This window comes from Furipterus horrens, unplaced genomic scaffold, assembly GCF_987537825.1.
Source record: "Furipterus horrens unplaced genomic scaffold, mFurHor1.1.pri manual_scaffold_5, whole genome shotgun sequence".
Classification (NCBI taxonomy): domain Eukaryota; kingdom Metazoa; phylum Chordata; class Mammalia; order Chiroptera; family Furipteridae; genus Furipterus; species Furipterus horrens.
Genome location: NW_028327175.1, coordinates 119,009,750 through 119,025,841, shown reverse-complemented (window position 1 = coordinate 119,025,841; position 16,092 = coordinate 119,009,750). Strand labels below are relative to the sequence as shown.

The window sequence follows — 16,092 nt, the reverse complement described above, 5'->3', positions numbered from 1 at the left end:
ATTTTTCCCAGTCTCTGACTTGCTTATTCATTTTCTTAATTGTGTCTTTTGAAAAATTTTAACATCAATGAAGTACAATTTATCAATATTTTTTTCTTAAGTGGTTAGTGCTTTTTTGTGCGTCCTGTCGAAGTAATTTTTGTCTACCTCAAAGTAACTATCTATGTTATTTTTGAAAAATATTATGATTCTGGTTATTATGTTTGTAAAAAAAAACTTTCCCCCACTGTTTTGATTTAGTGCCTTGGTTGAAAATCAATCGACTGCATCTGTATAAATGTGTTTCTGGGAGATATTTTTATGTTTTCTTCTAAGAACTTTATGGTTTTGCTTTTACATTTAGGTACATGATGTATCTCAAATTAGAGTTTGGAATAGATGAAATTGCAGTCTAAGCTCATTTTATTTTTCTATACAGATATCCAATGATTCTAGCACTATTTATAAAAAAATGACTTTCCTTTATCCACTGATTCAATACCTTAGTTTAATATCAATTGACAGTAGAAGTTGGGTCTGTTTCTGGACTCTCTTCTCTTTGCTTATCTGTTTTTCAAGCTTAGATCAATATCATACTTCAGTTTTAAATTAAGCTATAAAATCAGGGAGTGTAAGTCCTCCAACTTTGTTCTTCTTTTCCAAGATTCTCTGTATTTCCATGTAAACTTTAGAACTGGCAATGTCAACTTCTTCAAAAAAGCCCCCTGTGAGTTTGATAGGAACTGCCTTGAGTCTATACATACATTTGGGTAAAATAGACATCTTAATAATATTGAGTTTTCTGACCCACAAACATGATACACTCTTCATTTATGTAGGTCTTTTATATTCCTATCAGCAATGTTTTGCTGTTTAAATGTACATGTCTTAGACCTCCTTAATCAGATATATTATGAGGTATTTGGGGGCTTTGATGCAACTGTAGACTGTATTCTCTAATGAAAATAGTATACGAAGTAGTTATTTTTCCATTGACCTTGTGAAATTCATGTGCTCATTTTGGTATTTGCTTTTTATATTCCCCTGGATTTTTACAAACATAATATATATCTAAGAATAACAGTCTCATCTCTTCTTCTTGTCTTTATTACATGGAGACTTCCAGTACGGTGTTGAAGAGCAGAATAAGGAACAGACATCTGGGCCTGGTTTCTAACCATACGCAACAAAGCTTCATCCTCTCACGGTGAAGACCCAGTGGGAGCTGAGGTTTTGCAGATGCTTTTGTCAGGTTGAGGAAGTTCTGTCTAAGACTGACATGAGTGGGTGCTGAATTGTATCCTGTGCCTTTTTTCTGCATTTGAGATGATGAAATGGTTCTTCATCTGATTCTGTTACTATAGTGAATTGCATTAATTGAGTTTCAAATGTTAAAACCATCTCATATTCCTGAGTGAGAGAAACCATACTTTTTTTTATTGCCGATTTGATTTGCTGATATTTTGCAGAGGGTTTCTGTCTCTTTGCTCATGAGGGATATTAGTCTCTATTTTTCTTTTTCTGATGTCCTCACCAGATTTTGGTATCACTGTTACACTGGTCACATAAAACAATTTGGAAAGTGTTCCCTCCTCTGCTATTTTCCAAAAGAATTTGTGTAGGATTGCTATTATTTCCTCCTTAAACATTTGATAGATTTCACTGGTAAAGCCATCTGGCCCTATACTTTTCTTTCTGGAATGTTTTTTGATTACAAATTCAATTTATTTAACAGGTATGGAGACATTTAGATTTCCTGTTTCCTTTTGTCTCAGTTTTGGTAAGCTGCATTTGTCCATTTCATCTAAATTGTTGAACTTATTGGCCCAAAGCTTTCATAATATCCCAGGTGACTCTTTACGGCAGGATCTCGGACGCAATTACCAATTATTCGAGGAAAGTGTTTTCTCATGGAGCCCTTCAATCATAGTCTGGCTGCAGCTCCCGTCTCTGCTGAATTCTGACCTGAAAACTATAGTTCCTCTGGGCCAGTATTTTCTGCATTTCAGATATGGCTTTTTTTTTTTTGTTTCTTTTTTTCTGTGTTAACAAGACAGTAGGACAGTTTGCACGCAAGGAGCTTCAGAAGGCCCCACTGTGGGTGCTGCAGCCGGGTGTGAGCACAGAGCTGAGCAGCACAGGTGTTTAGCAGTCAAGCCCCTGCCGATTAATGACTATGGACTTGAAGTTGCCCTCATGGAAAATATACTGGCGTCTTGTCACTATTTTCTGCAGCCTGTAGGTTACCTGGGTGTCACCGAAATGCAGGGACAGAAACGCTAACCCTCACACTGGCTTCTGAGAGGCATTAGAGGCTCTTGCTCATTCCCAAATCACCAGGTCCTGACTCTTGGTTCCTCCTTTTATGTTGTGCAGACAAAAACAGATTCTGTGGAAAGTAACTTCACAGGATGATCTGACCATAAATTCTTAACTGGGCAGGTCATAATGGGTAGTCAAGTCCCAGGCATATAACTTTTTTTAGTAAAAGGTTTACCTTTGCCTTAAGCAAGCCCTGTCCATTGTTTCTGTACATCTAGGTTAACACACCTTTGAAGTAAATATAACCACCCTCAAAAGAGCACATAGTCTTGTTCACTATCCCGTAATCTAATACTGCCTTACTTTCTCCCACCCTCATGCAATCTTCCTGAATTTCAAATGCATAAAAGAGCCTCTGAAACTGTCAGCCTCTGGAGCATTTGAGATCCTGCTCCCTGGCATAGGCTGTCAGCTTGGCTCTAATAAACTTATAGAAATTCAGGTTTAAATGTTTCTTATGTCAACAGTTGTATCCCTTCACTTAATTCATATAAAAACGATCTGCTCCAGCATAGCAAATACGCACCTTGAATGAAAAACTGCTAACTTTAGCTGTGATTTTGCTCAATAAGAATTGAGGGTACTAGATCCTTAACTTTTAAAATATAAAGCAATAATAAAAATAACAATATCAGGAAGACTTCAGTACAAGATGTTGGAAGAACTGCAGAGAATGTGCAGGAAAATGAAAGCCATGCTAACACACTAAGTGCAAGTAGAAGTAGCTGTGTCAAAGAGCTGTATCCCCACAAATGGGATTCATCATCAGTCAGGATGACATCTACTCTGCTTATTCTACCAACTCTGAAGAGTGTTTGGGCATCATACTTTTTCACTTGCCATTAACCAAGTTTGCACTTTCTCTGCGAGGCAGTGCTTATGCCAAAGCAGGTTCCTACAGGAAGAGGGAGATGGCAGCAAAGAGCCCTGCATATCTGCTGCTGCCACACCTCACAGCCCAATGCACACCCCCAGAAGGAAGCCAGGCAGAAGGGGCAGAGAGCTGGAAAGAGGGAGGTGCAGAAGAACTGGGCTTTTAGTTTCTCAATTCTTGGGGCGGAGCAAACCGAAACCACGTGGTCTCCCTTTGGTACTGTCCAGGTCTGAGAATTCCCAGCAACAAGGGCACTGGCTCAATTCCCAGAATTTTAGCAATTGAGAGCTCTAAACCTTCAGAGCACACAGTTCATCAGCCTACCACAGCATGACATAATCAAGGGCAGCTTCAGCTCCAGAAGCACCATGTGGAAAATCCATTGTCTGCTCCTGCATGAGAAGTGCATGGGGTTCAGAAGCAAAGGGCTCTGGGCTTCTGTGACAGGTTTTTGACGTGCTCTGGGGTAAAAACTTAGGCTGGTATGGACTTAGACACACACAGACAAAAATTGAGATTAAGAAAAAAGTGAAAACTTTTTAAAAGCATAAAGGCAACCTATTGCTTTAAATATAGTGATTGAGATATCCATGCCATTTCCCATGTCTACACGTGAAAGAGATTCTCTACTCTAACAAGACTGAAATCTATGTGTTTAGAGCAGAAAATTGACCCTAGAATCAGAGAAATGTTCCAGAGCCCTCCCCTGAAAAACTAGTGTGTGTTGGCCCCATTTCAGTGGAAAGGCATGAGTATGTGTCCTGAGCAGACTTCTGTCTTTGTTCTGAGGATGGAAACTGAATGGGGTCACCTGGGCCCACAGAGCCACTGTGCGCCGCCATCCCAGCAGCTTGAGGTAGAAGGACAGAGAGACAGGAGCTGCTCCACCTTCTCATGTGAGGAATGTGTTGACTCCATGCTGCTCACAGCCTGGCTTCAGGATGCAAATTCATGAAGCGCCAACTAAGGCTGGCCTGGAACTGCACAGATGGAGCTGAGGGAGGCACTTCCAATGCTGCTTGAACTCCAGCTCCAATCCACTCATGTCAACAGTGGGGGACCACCTTGCCTCCACCAGGACCGTGTGGTGAGAGTTTGGAGCTTTCATGTCACCTGTACATTAGCGGGCACCAAAAACTAGAAAAATGGGACAGGACACCCCATTTCATACAGCCCAGGCCCACAGCTGGCACAGGGAGACTGTTTCAGGCTGCAGCCTCTGGCCAGGCGGGTGTTCTTTCCAGGCCTTGAAGGCACGTGGATTTTATTTGGCCCTCAAGGGAGTGACAGTGAGAAAAATCTGGCTCTAGAAGGGGTCTGTTGCTCCCCAGTCCTGCCCACTAAGAGATGTCTCTGCTCTGTGGGTAATCTTCCCTGAAGCCCCCTGCTGCTGACATCTTGTTAAGATTTCAAAAATAATTTGTCCTGCCCTGAACAGTGTGGCTGAGGAGCTTTGTGGATGCGCATGCTTGTGGGACCCTCACCCCATCAGCACACAGGATTTTTTCATCACCCTGCAAGTTCTTACATGCCCTCGCCACCCCCACACCCCAGTCAGTCCCCACCCTGAATCCTAGAGGCAATCACTTCCCTGGCTCTCCCGGCTCTAGAACTTCTCATGTGGTGCACAATCTTTGTCTTCTCTCATTCAGCATGATACTTGTGAGGTCATTCAGGTCTGTCACACAGCAAAAAGTATTTGTTTCTCTTCATTACTGAGTGGTTTCCATTGGGGGGGGCGGTTAGCATGGGGTGTCCACCTATCCTTTTGTAGATGGACTGTAGTTGGTTTCCAGTGCTTGGTGCATGTGGGTAATGCTGCTGCCATTGTGTGTGCAAAAGATCTTTTGAGCACACGTTTTTCATTTCTCTTGGGTAAATACTGAGGAGTACAAATACTGGGTGGTAGAGTTAGAGTAAGGTTAATTTTGTAACTATCTGCCGAACTGTTTCCCCCAAACCTTGGTACTATTTTACACACCCACAGGAAGGCAATGCAGCATGGACTTAATTCAGCAAATTCATGCTGAAGCTCTGACCACCACCACCCCCGCCCTCATGTGGCTGTAATTGGACTAAGCAATTAAGGTTAGGTGAAGTCATAAGGGTGGGGACCTGATCCAGCAGGATTTGTACACATTAGAAGAGACACCAGAGCTTCTGCCTACACCAGCTGAGGACACAGCAAGAGGGTGGCCATCTGCAGTCCAGGAAGAGTCCTAACCAGGACCAGAATTAACCAGAATATTGATCTTGGACTTCCAGCCTCCAGAAGTATGACAAAATGAATGTTCAGATCTCCCAGTCTGTAGTATTTTGTTAGAGTAACCTCAGCAAATAAGACACTTTCCAATACTTGCTTTTGTCAGCCTTTAAATTTTAGCTAGTTCTTATGGGCACGCAATGGTATCTCACTGTAGACTTATTAGCATCTCCCTAACAGCCGAGCAATTTTTCAAGGGCTTATAACAGCCATCTGTATGTCTTCCTTTGTGAAGTGTTGAATTGTCTTTATTATTGAGTTTTTTTTTTTTTTGGTTCTTTATGCATCCCAGGTATAAGTTTTTAGTCAGATATAATGGTATTGTGAATATTTTCTACCAATCTGTGACTTGCCATTATCAACGGTGTCTTTTGAAGAACAGATTTTAATTTTAATGAAGTCCAATTTATTCATCTTTTTTTATGGTTAATATTCTCACACTGTGTTGTAAGAAATTTTTGCCTATCCCAAGACTGCAAAAATATTCTTTTATGCTATCTTCAAGAAATGTTATATGAAACAGTTTTATATTTACAGTTCATCTCAAACTAATTTTGTGTCTGGTGTGATGGAAGGGTTCACCCCTGTGTAGATTAGATATCCAGGGATCCCAGAACAATTTGTTGAAAAGACTTTTCTTTCCCAGTTAAATTTATTTTATGCCCTGTCCAAATATAATTTGACTGTGATTTCAATGTGGGACTATTTCTGGACCATCTAACCTACTTCACTCATAAGTTACCTTCCTGTGCCTACACCACATTGTCTCAGTGACTCTGTCTTCTGGAAAGTCTTGAACAAGTAGTGTTACTCCTACAACTTCACTCTCATTTGTCGGGGTCCCCCTGGGAAAGTATTGAGACTTGGAGCCCCACGCAGGCCAGGCAAAGGAAACAAAGCCTGTAAGACCTGATCAGAAAACCGGGAAAGCTGGGTGCATACATGTCTCGATGCTAATAGCCAGAGGGCCCTGGTAGGACTCGGGCCATGAGAAAATGCTTTATGTCCTTTGAAGCTTGCCCTGTTCTTTTACCTCACTTGATTGCTTTATCGTACCAGCAGCAGAGGTTTTAACTTTAACTCAGAATGAACTTACCCTCCCTGTTTTATGGCCTTCTGAAGTCTTCATGTTCAACATACCGACCTGAGGGAGATCTCAATTTTCCTTCAATTGTTACCCGTGAACAATATCTGTTTTCTGTGATCAGCACTGTTTAACATTGGTTGATGAGCTTTACCAGCATGCTATATGCCCTTACGCTCACTGCACTCAATAAAAGACCTTGGAGGAAGGCAATCGAGGCATTTGTCTCTCAGACATTTGCCGGCCTTCTCTTCCCTAGCACAAGCTGCCCGGGGAGTCTCCATTTCATCCGTGACACCAGGGGATCTTGGCAGGCCGGGGATCCCCAACACTTATTAAAAATTGTTCTGGCTATTCTAGGTCTTTGGCAGTCCATCAATTTCTAAGAAGAAAATCCTTCTAGGATTATGTTTGGGGTTGCATAAAATCTGTAGATCAATTTGGGGACAATTGACAGTTGAGCAATATTGAGTCTTTTGATTCACAAACATGGTCTATCTGTCTAAGTCTCTTTAATCTCTCTTAGCAATGTTTGGTAGCCTTCAGGGTACAAGTGTTATACTTCTGTTAAATTTCCTAAGTAGCCCTGACTGGTGTGACTCAGTGGGTTGGGCATAGTCCCACAAACCAAAAGGTTACTGGTGCCTGGGTTGCAGGCCAGGTCCCTGGTTAGAGGCATGCAAGAGGCAACCAATCAATGTTTCTCTCACACATTGATGTTTCTCTCCTTCTCTTTCTCCCTCCCTTCCCTTCGCTCTAAAAATAAATTAAAAAATTTCCTAAGTAGTTTATTATGGTTTGGGGTGTTATTGCTAATGCTATATTTTATAATTTCATTTTCCAAAATTTTGCTAGCATATATTATTTTGCATACTGGCCATGAATCTTGTACTCTGGTTAAATTCACTCACTGATTATAAGGACCCTTATGTTCGTCTACATACATGACCTTTTCATCTGTGAATATGGATTATTTTAGTTCTTCCATTCTAATTATCAGGGCTTTTATTATTTTTTCTTGTTTTGTTGCACAAGCTAAGATCTTCAATACACTGTCAAATAGATGTGATGAGAGTGGACAACCCTGCCTTGTTCCCAATCTTATGGGGAGAACATCCAGTCTTTCACCATTAAGTACAATATTAGCTGTAGGTAGTTTATATACTAATCTTTTATCAGGTTGAGGATGTTTCTTTCCATTCCTAGTTTGCTGAGATTTCTTAAAAAATTATTTAATTTTGTCTAATATTTTTCCTACATTGAGATGATCATATTATTTTTTTACTTTTTCTCCCTTGATCTTGTATTTGGTGAATTACGTCAATTCATTCATGTCCAGCCCACCTTCTGTTCTGGGGAAAATCCCATGTTGTCTTGATGCATTATGCTTTTCATGTACTGCTGGATTCATCTGCTAATCATTCCTTAAGAATTTCATGTCTGTGCTCTTGAAGAGTTTGCTCTGTAATTTCCTTTTCTTGGCATGTCCTTTTCTTTGCCAGCCTCAGAAAAATGAGTTGGGAAGAGTTCCCTCTCCTCTGCTTTCTTAATGAGTATATATAGGATTCGTCTCTCGAGATGGACGGCTGCCGACGATATATAGGATTCATATAGTTTCATCCTCAAATATTTTATAGAACTCATCGGGAAAGGCTTCTGGGCCTGGAGTTTTCTCAGTGGGAAAGTGTTTGTGGTTTGTCTGTGTTTATGATTTCAGTTTACAGAACTACTCAGATTCCCGTCCCCTCCTCTGTCAGTGCGGGCAATCTATGTCTTTAAGGAACTTAACCATGGCCTTGAATTACCTGCTCTATGTGCACAAAGCTGTTTGTATTATTTTTCTTTAACTTCTTATTTTGAAAAATTGTTAGACTTCAGAAAAGCTGGAAAAATAGTCTGGAGTTCCTGTACACCTGTTGCTATTAATTCAACACTATTGTACTACCAACGTTACTTGGATTTCACCAGCTTTCCCATTAATGTCCTTTTTGTACCAGGGACAATCCAGGGTGCCTCATTACTGCTATGTTCCCCGAGTCTGACAATTTGTCAGTTTTTAATTGCATCCCATGACTTTGATAGCTGAAAATTCTGGTCAGTGAGACTTCTGGTCAAGATGGCAGCACAGATAAACACAGCTCGCCTCTTTGCACAACCCCATCAAAATTACAACTAAAATATAGAACAACCACCACTCAGAACCATCAGAAATCGAGTTGAATGGAAGTCTGACAACTACAGAATTAAAGAAACCACATCCATGCAGACTGGTAGGAGGGGCAAGAGATGCAGAATGGGCTGGTTCCACATCCACGTGTGGTGGATAGAAATTCAGGAGGGATATCACAGGAGTGATGAATCCCAGCCCCACACAACGCCCCTCCAGCCCAGGGTACCAGTGCCAGGAAGATAAGTCCCCATTACTTCTGGTTACAAAACCAGCAGGGATCAAGTTGGTGGAAGAAACTTCTGGAGTCCCAAGCAGTTCCCCCCCTTAAAGAACCTGTCAGAACATGGTGGCAGCGGGACTGCCTGCCCAGACTTTTGACATATTCAAATGAACCATATGCAAATTAACCAGGTCCTAGCCCCTCCCATAGGAAATGAAAATGGACTTCGCTTGTTTCCATAAGAAATGTTGATGGACCTACCATGATATATTGACTGGCCTGGTGGGGGAAAAAGAGGGAGATATAATTAAGTTGTCAAATGTGTTGATGGGTAAACTCACCCTAACCAAAATGTACGTTCAGAAAAGTGTGGAGTCGGTGCCTGCAAACACACTGGCAGGCAGTTCCTACAGGCTATTGTGGGTGACTGGAAGTCTCCACTCCCTCTCCCTGTCGCCCTTTCTCCTTTGCCCCCTTCCTCCCCTTCCTCCTTCCCCCCTCTCCTCTCTTCTCTTCCCCCTTTCTCCCTTTTTCTGTTGCTTTGCTCCTATAGGCCCTGGAGTTGCTCTGGGAATTTTCTCTTACCTCTAACTGGTTTTTTTCCCTCTGTTCCTTCAATAAACCTGGTATAAAACCTTGGACTGTTCTCTGAATGATTTCTCGGAGCAAAGGCAGTGAGATAGAACCCACTCACAGAGCTAAACTCACTCCCTCTGAGCTCCAGCACCAGGGTAGCAACTTGAAAGGCACCAGTGGCATACAGGGAGGAACTGAAGTGCCTGGTATCAAGGCGGGAGCTGGGGGACAGCATTCTCTCAGACAGAAAAGTGGGCAGAGGCCACTGTCCCTTTTCTGAGTCCTCCCCACACAGAACCACAGAGCCAGCAGGTAGGTGCCACGTCTGAGACTCCATCAACCTGGCTAACACTGTTGGCCCTGCCTTGGAGATCCAGAGATTCCCTCCCATCCAACTTGCGCGCCCACCCAAACTGTTAATGGTGATTTTTCCATATGAATGGCTGGTCTTGGCTCATGCTTCACAGCTTCCTAAATCCTATCAAACGAGCAACAGCTGGCCTCAGCAAGCCCCTAGCCTCTACACCTCTTGCTAAGTGGCCCCAGACCCGGCACTAGCAGCAGCCAGACTAGACTCAGAGCTAGGCTTCACCTGGGAATCTCCAAGCCCAGCATAAGTAGCAGCCACCTGGCCCTGGGCAGAATACAGGTGGGGGCTGACCTTGGCCTGCACCACCCAGGAATCTCCAGGGCCAGTGCACACTCAGTGGACAGCTATAGACCACATCAGAGCACCACCACCTTGCCTCTGTACAGCTGATCCTCCACGGAAGGTGGAGGTCAGTGGTCAATGGTCGCAGTCAGTCCCTGCAGCTGACTGGTCTGGGTAAGTCTCTCCTATTGACCTGCCGACAGCAATCAAGTCTCAGCTACAAGGGGAGGGTGTACTCAGCCCACATGAAGAGCACACCTTGAGTACCCAGCTTGGTTGATAGGGGGGCAGTGACATTGGACCCTCCAGGGCACCTACTACATTAGGCAACACCACCAAGACAGGGAGTCATAGCAGCTCTACCTAATACATAGAAACAAATACAGGGAGCCTGTGAAAATGAAGAGACAAAGAAACATGCCCCAGATGAAAGAAAAGATCAAAACTCCAGAAAAAGAACTAAACAAAATGGAGATAAGCAGTCTATCAGATGCAAAGTTCAAAACACCTTGTTATAAGGATGCTCAAGGAACTTAGTGAGGACCTCAACAGCATAAAAAAGATCCAGCTAGAAACAAAGGATACATTAATTGAAATAAAGAACAATTTACAATGAAACAACAGTAGAGTGGATGAAGCTGAGAATCAAAGCAATGATTTGGAACATAAGGAAGCAAAAACAACCAATCAGAGCAACAAGAAGAAAAAAGAAGACAAAAAACAAGGATAGTGTAAGCAGTGTCTGGGAAAACTTCAAGTTTTCCAATATTCGCATCATAGGGGTTCCAGAAGAAGAAAAAGAGCAAGAAATTGGAAATCTATTTGAAAAATAATGAAAGAAAACTTCCCCTATTTGGTGAAGGACATAATCATGCAAGTTCAGGAAGCATGAGAGTCCCAAACAAGATGGATGCAAAGAGGCCCACTCCAAGACACATCATCACTGAAATGCCAAGGTTAAAGATAAAGGATCTTAAAAGCAGCAAGAGAAAAGCAGTTGGTTATCTACGGGGGAGTTCCCATAAAACTGTCAGCTGATTTCTCAAAAGAAACTTTGCTGGCTAGAAGGGACTGGCAAGACATATTCAAGGTCATGAAAAGAAAGGACCTGTAGCCAAGATTGCTCTACCCAGCAAAGAGATCATTTAGAATTGAAGAGCTTCCCAGATAAGAAAAAAACTAAAGGAGTTCAACATCACCAAACCATTATTATGAAATATTAAAGGGACTTATTTAAGAGAAAGAAGATCAAAACAAAAAATGGCAATAAATACATATCAACAACTGAATCTAAAAAAATAAACTAAGCGAACAAGAAGGACAGAGTCAGAATCATGGATATGGAGAGCATTTTGGTGGTTGCTAGATGGGAGGAGGTTGTGGGGGAATGGGTGAAGAGATGAGGGGATTAAGAAGTGCAAATAGGCAGTTACAGAATAGCCAGGGGGATGTAAAGTATTCTATAGTAAATGGAGTAGCCAAAGAACTTATACACATAACCCCTGGAGTTAAACAATGGTGGGGGGATTGCACGAGGGAGTGGGGTTTGCTGGGTGGAGGGGGACAAAGGGGGAAAAATTGGGACAACTGTAATAGCATAATCAATTTAAAAAATGCAAGAAAAATTCTGGTCAGTAATTTTGAAGAATATTCCTCTGTTGGGTTTTGTCTTATGTTTTCTCATGATTAGATTGGCACAATGCAGTTTTATAAGACATAAGCAACATAAGTGATGCTGTCCTTGGAGCTCCTTCTGGCACAGATTCCTTTTCTCTGTACCCTGCTTTGGAATTCCAGCAGGATAATGAGGTGAGAAAAGCCCCACTACCTTCCATCATCCTCCATTCCTAACAGTCGGTAAGGTCTCCCTGCTCTGCTTGATCCCCTGCCCCCCCAGTAGTTGAGGGGCTCACCTCATGTGTTTCCTTCCGGACCCCAAACCCACACTGTCTGTTGGCTAACATGAAAATAGCTGCATCATGTAGTGTGTCCAGCTGTTTACAGAGAGCAGGGTAGCCTGGACAACCTCTCCACCAATACTCCCTTACTCCCCCACTCACACCCCCCAACATTTCAGGGGGTCATAAGGGCTGAGTACATAGAAGCCCTAAGGACAAGAGCTGCGCAGACCCCACCTCAGGCTCCCTGAAAGTGAGCAGACGTTCTGTGGGCACAGAGGCCATGTGGTTTCCTTTCTTCCTGCTCAGCGTTTTACCTGCACAGCTTCAGGGTTCCCTCTGAGACTGAGCTCCATAAGAGCCCATCTGTCCTTTGAACCACTGCCAGATGATAAAACCCACAGCAATTTCTGAGTGCTCAGAATAGTTATGCTCTAAGCTGCTTCTGTGACCCCAGTTCTGACCCAGGAGCAGAAGATCAGGGGCTGAACAGGGGGCTTCGTCCACACGCATCTCAGTGTCACCAGGTCACAGAGGAGTGGACATTTTGCTGCTGGCACTCTTTTTTGTCAAGTCAACTCTACTTCCTGCTTTCCACGGAAGGAAGATTAATAATATCGAACATACAGACTAAATCAAGTAATTATACCTTTTAGTGCACCTGATAATTTCTTACCCAGCTGGTGCTAACAGTCAATCAAAATGCCATAAAAGGTATTTTAGAATGTGCTAATGATCCACTGCACTCTGTCAGGCACGGTGGGGATTTGTTCAGCTCCTGGCATCACAAACCTTGCACAAAACAGCTTGACAGTTCCGCCACCCAGAGCTTTCACACCTGGGCTGCCCCGCCCCTGGGGGCCCCTCGCTTCACGTGTCCCACTTAACAAAGCTGCCATTCCATGTGGTGCCCAATAAAGTCCTTTGAAACATTTCATACATCTTTATGCTTTTTAAAGCCAGCTAAGGAGAGAATCCAGAATCAACTTGTAGATGGACAAGAAACCACAGACAACTAATAATTTCAATGTTTCATTAAAATGAACCATTACATGGGAAAATAAACTTAAAGAAAGCATCACATCTGGACTGTGTGGAATCCAGATACATAATTACTCCAACATGGCATCTTCCAATATCTGTAGCTACTCACAACCACCCATGTTGAGAACCTTACCAACCATGTCTGCTCCAAACGGGGTGCTCTCCAGGCTTCTACACATCTCTGTCTGCCCCCCTGGCTGGCGCTGCCACAGCCCTTAGGGCATAGCTCACCACCCACGCAAGTGGACATGACCAGTCACACCAGGTGGAGCAGTCCCTGTGCATCCAGATGCTTCCAATGCGCCTGAGGCCCCCGACACAATTACCCAACCCCCAGACAGCCATCATGTTGTGGGGAAGCTATCAAAAGGGGAATGTGAAGCAATGTGAGTAGGCTCCTGACAGTAACAGAAAGAACTGGGAGGTGTGTGCTTTTAGGACTCCAGTCCCGTTCAATGACCAGCACGTCATCCCTCCACAAAGCTGATGTCCACCAGTGCTGGTTAAGAGCTAGTACTGCTCAATCCCTGCGTATGAAAGTTGGACAGTGAAGAAGGCTGAGAGGAAAAGACTGATTCATTTGAACTATGGTGCTGGAGGAGAGCTTTAGATACCCTGGACTAGAAGAAAGATGAACAGGTGGCTCCTAGAGCAAACTAAGCCTGAAACCTTCCTGGAGGCAGAAATAGCACAACTAAAGCTGTCCTACTTCAGGCACATGACAGGCAGGTTCTTTGGAAAAGACAATAATGCTGGGAAAAATCGAAGGCAGAAGGGAAGGAAAAAAGCCAAATATGAGTAGACTGACTCCACAGAAGTGGCCATGGGCATGAGTATATAGGAACTGAGCAGGGCTGTTGAGGACAGCACATTGTGGATGTCCCTCATTCAGAGGGTCACCAGGAGTGTGAGTTGACTACAGGGCGTGTAACCAGAACAATGGCTGGCCAGGTTTCCAGGGAATGAGGGGATCACATTAACGACAGCCAGAGGGAGGTGTAGAAGTGCCGTGCTGACCGGAGGGCAACGGGAGTGCACGCTCATAGACAAAAATACATGCGCAAACTGAACATTTGATGAGAAATAGGACAGCCACATTATTTTATAACCTCGTCACAAAATACTTACTAATTACACTGTGGAAAAAAGTGACTCTGTGAGAGGATCAGCTGGGCCTGCCACTGGACGCTGCCCCCAGAAGGAGAGGGTGGGGCCTCCTGCCAGGGGCGCAGGGCCTCAGGCTGGTTGGGGGCACATCAGACGGCTGTACTGCTGGGTCACGGAGCAGGGGAGACAGGGCCGTCTGGACTAGAGGGGACATAGTGAAATGGTCCCTGTGGACGGAGCAGCTTGTTCTCAGGCAGGTCAGGGTCAAGTTCTCTGCCCTATCCCCCAACAGTTCTACAAGTTTGTGATTGTCCCGCAAAGAAAAACTTAAAATAAACAGATACTTAGCATATCTGTAAGACAAGGTTTCCAATGGAAAAGAATTTAGTATTTATAATGTTTTAATAAAAAATTAAGATCTTATTTACAAAGGGTAGGAAGTAGAAGAGAGTGAAAAAGAAGGGAAAACTGCCAAATTCTCTGTCTATAGTTGAAAGTCAGAAGGAACCATGTCACTCCTGATTTTAAGGCTCAGAAATGTTTCTGAAAAACTTTAAAGCAACTACTCATGAAATTAAAAGCAGGACATGCACTTTTAAAGGCTCCGCAGAAGGCAGAAGCTGAGGAACCCTAGCTTCCAGGGCTGAGCAAGAGCGCATAAGAGGAAGAGAGCACAGGCGAACAGCACCGGCTGAGCACAGCGCAGACCACACAGCTGCCACCGATGGGCCACAGAGGAGTAAAGGGAACAGCTGAACACACCCCCAAACCCAATGAGCATGGCATCCGAAAGAAAAGACTAACAGGCAGGGAGAGAGAAGGAAGCCAGTGTGGTTTTCTCTGGTTGAGAATTACAGGTGGCATGCTGCTGCTCTTTACTGAAATAAAGTGATATGAAATGTTTCAGACATTCCAGAGACCACCAGGAAGGCTGGTGAGAAAGAAGCACTAAGAGGCTCTACCCCAGGAGTCTCTGTATGAAACAGGCCGAGTCGTGGTTGTTCCCCACAGAAAATGGTCCTATAAAGGACCAGGGAAGCCAACAGTTTCCAGGGCTCAAAAACAGCCCACTGGACATCACAGAAAGAGGCAGAGCAGGCCCAGCCAACCCCGCCTGGCCAACGTGAGGACAGGAAGGTGAGTGACTTGTTTTTAATATATTTCCCCCAAAATATTACAAATAAAAGTTGTACTTACTGCTCCGAGCATGATTCTGAAAATCAGCCACCGAAAGCCCCACAGAACAATCTGGGACATAGGCGTCTCTCTGGGCAGTCGAGACAGAGTCCAAAGAGGGCACAGGAAAATACCCAGGAACCCTGTTTCCAGAAGCTGGGACTCCCATCCTAAATGGTGATAGTAAGAGAACAAAGGGCCATGTTAACTACAGCTGGACATCGTCTACAGAAACAGTCTCACCAGACACAGGACAGATGGAGTGGCTGAGGAGGGTGTTTCAGCCCACGGTCAAGGTGCACCTCAGGGGCAGCTGTGGGAATGTGTCCCAGCACCCAAGCCCAGCTCTCTGTACGCAGATCACTGCCTCCTGTCCTTCTCAGGGCACTACAAACGTCACACGGCCTCCTGCGGAGCAAACACTGCCACTGGGCGCTGCAAAGGCATCTTCCATTCAATAGGCTGGCATTTGAAATCATGGCTTTACGCGTTCTTCCCTGAGGAGCATTCACCAGGATGGACACTGTGCATCAAGGAGGCCAGAGAGTCACATGAGAAGTTCTGGATGCAAAGCTGACTCTGGCCCCTGTCTGCCCCAGGTGAGGGAGGAAGTCACAGGAAGACATGGGAAAGGTACAGGTGAAATAGCCCCTATCTGCCCAGGGAAGGAAGAAAGCCAGGGAGAGTGACAGGTTTAGGTTACAAGATCCCCATGTAAGGAAGGAAG

General features: G+C 44.0%; 1 protein-coding gene across 2 annotated transcripts in view; it reads right to left on the bottom strand.

Moving 5' to 3' along the window:
- The window catches only part of LOC150009517 (lipase maturation factor 1-like), a 56,058-nt gene extending 40,489 nt beyond the window's left edge, over positions 1-15,569 (bottom strand). The window contains exon 1 of one of the 2 annotated variants that reach the window (XM_090277333.1): positions 15,387-15,569. In XM_090277333.1, coding sequence (XP_090133459.1) covers positions 15,387-15,446 — 60 coding nt within the window. In that variant the 5' untranslated portion in view covers positions 15,447-15,569. The remainder of the gene's footprint in view (positions 1-15,386) is intronic. The other variant, XM_090277334.1, reaches the window with a different exon arrangement.
- Between the last annotated feature and the right edge of the window lie 523 nt (positions 15,570-16,092).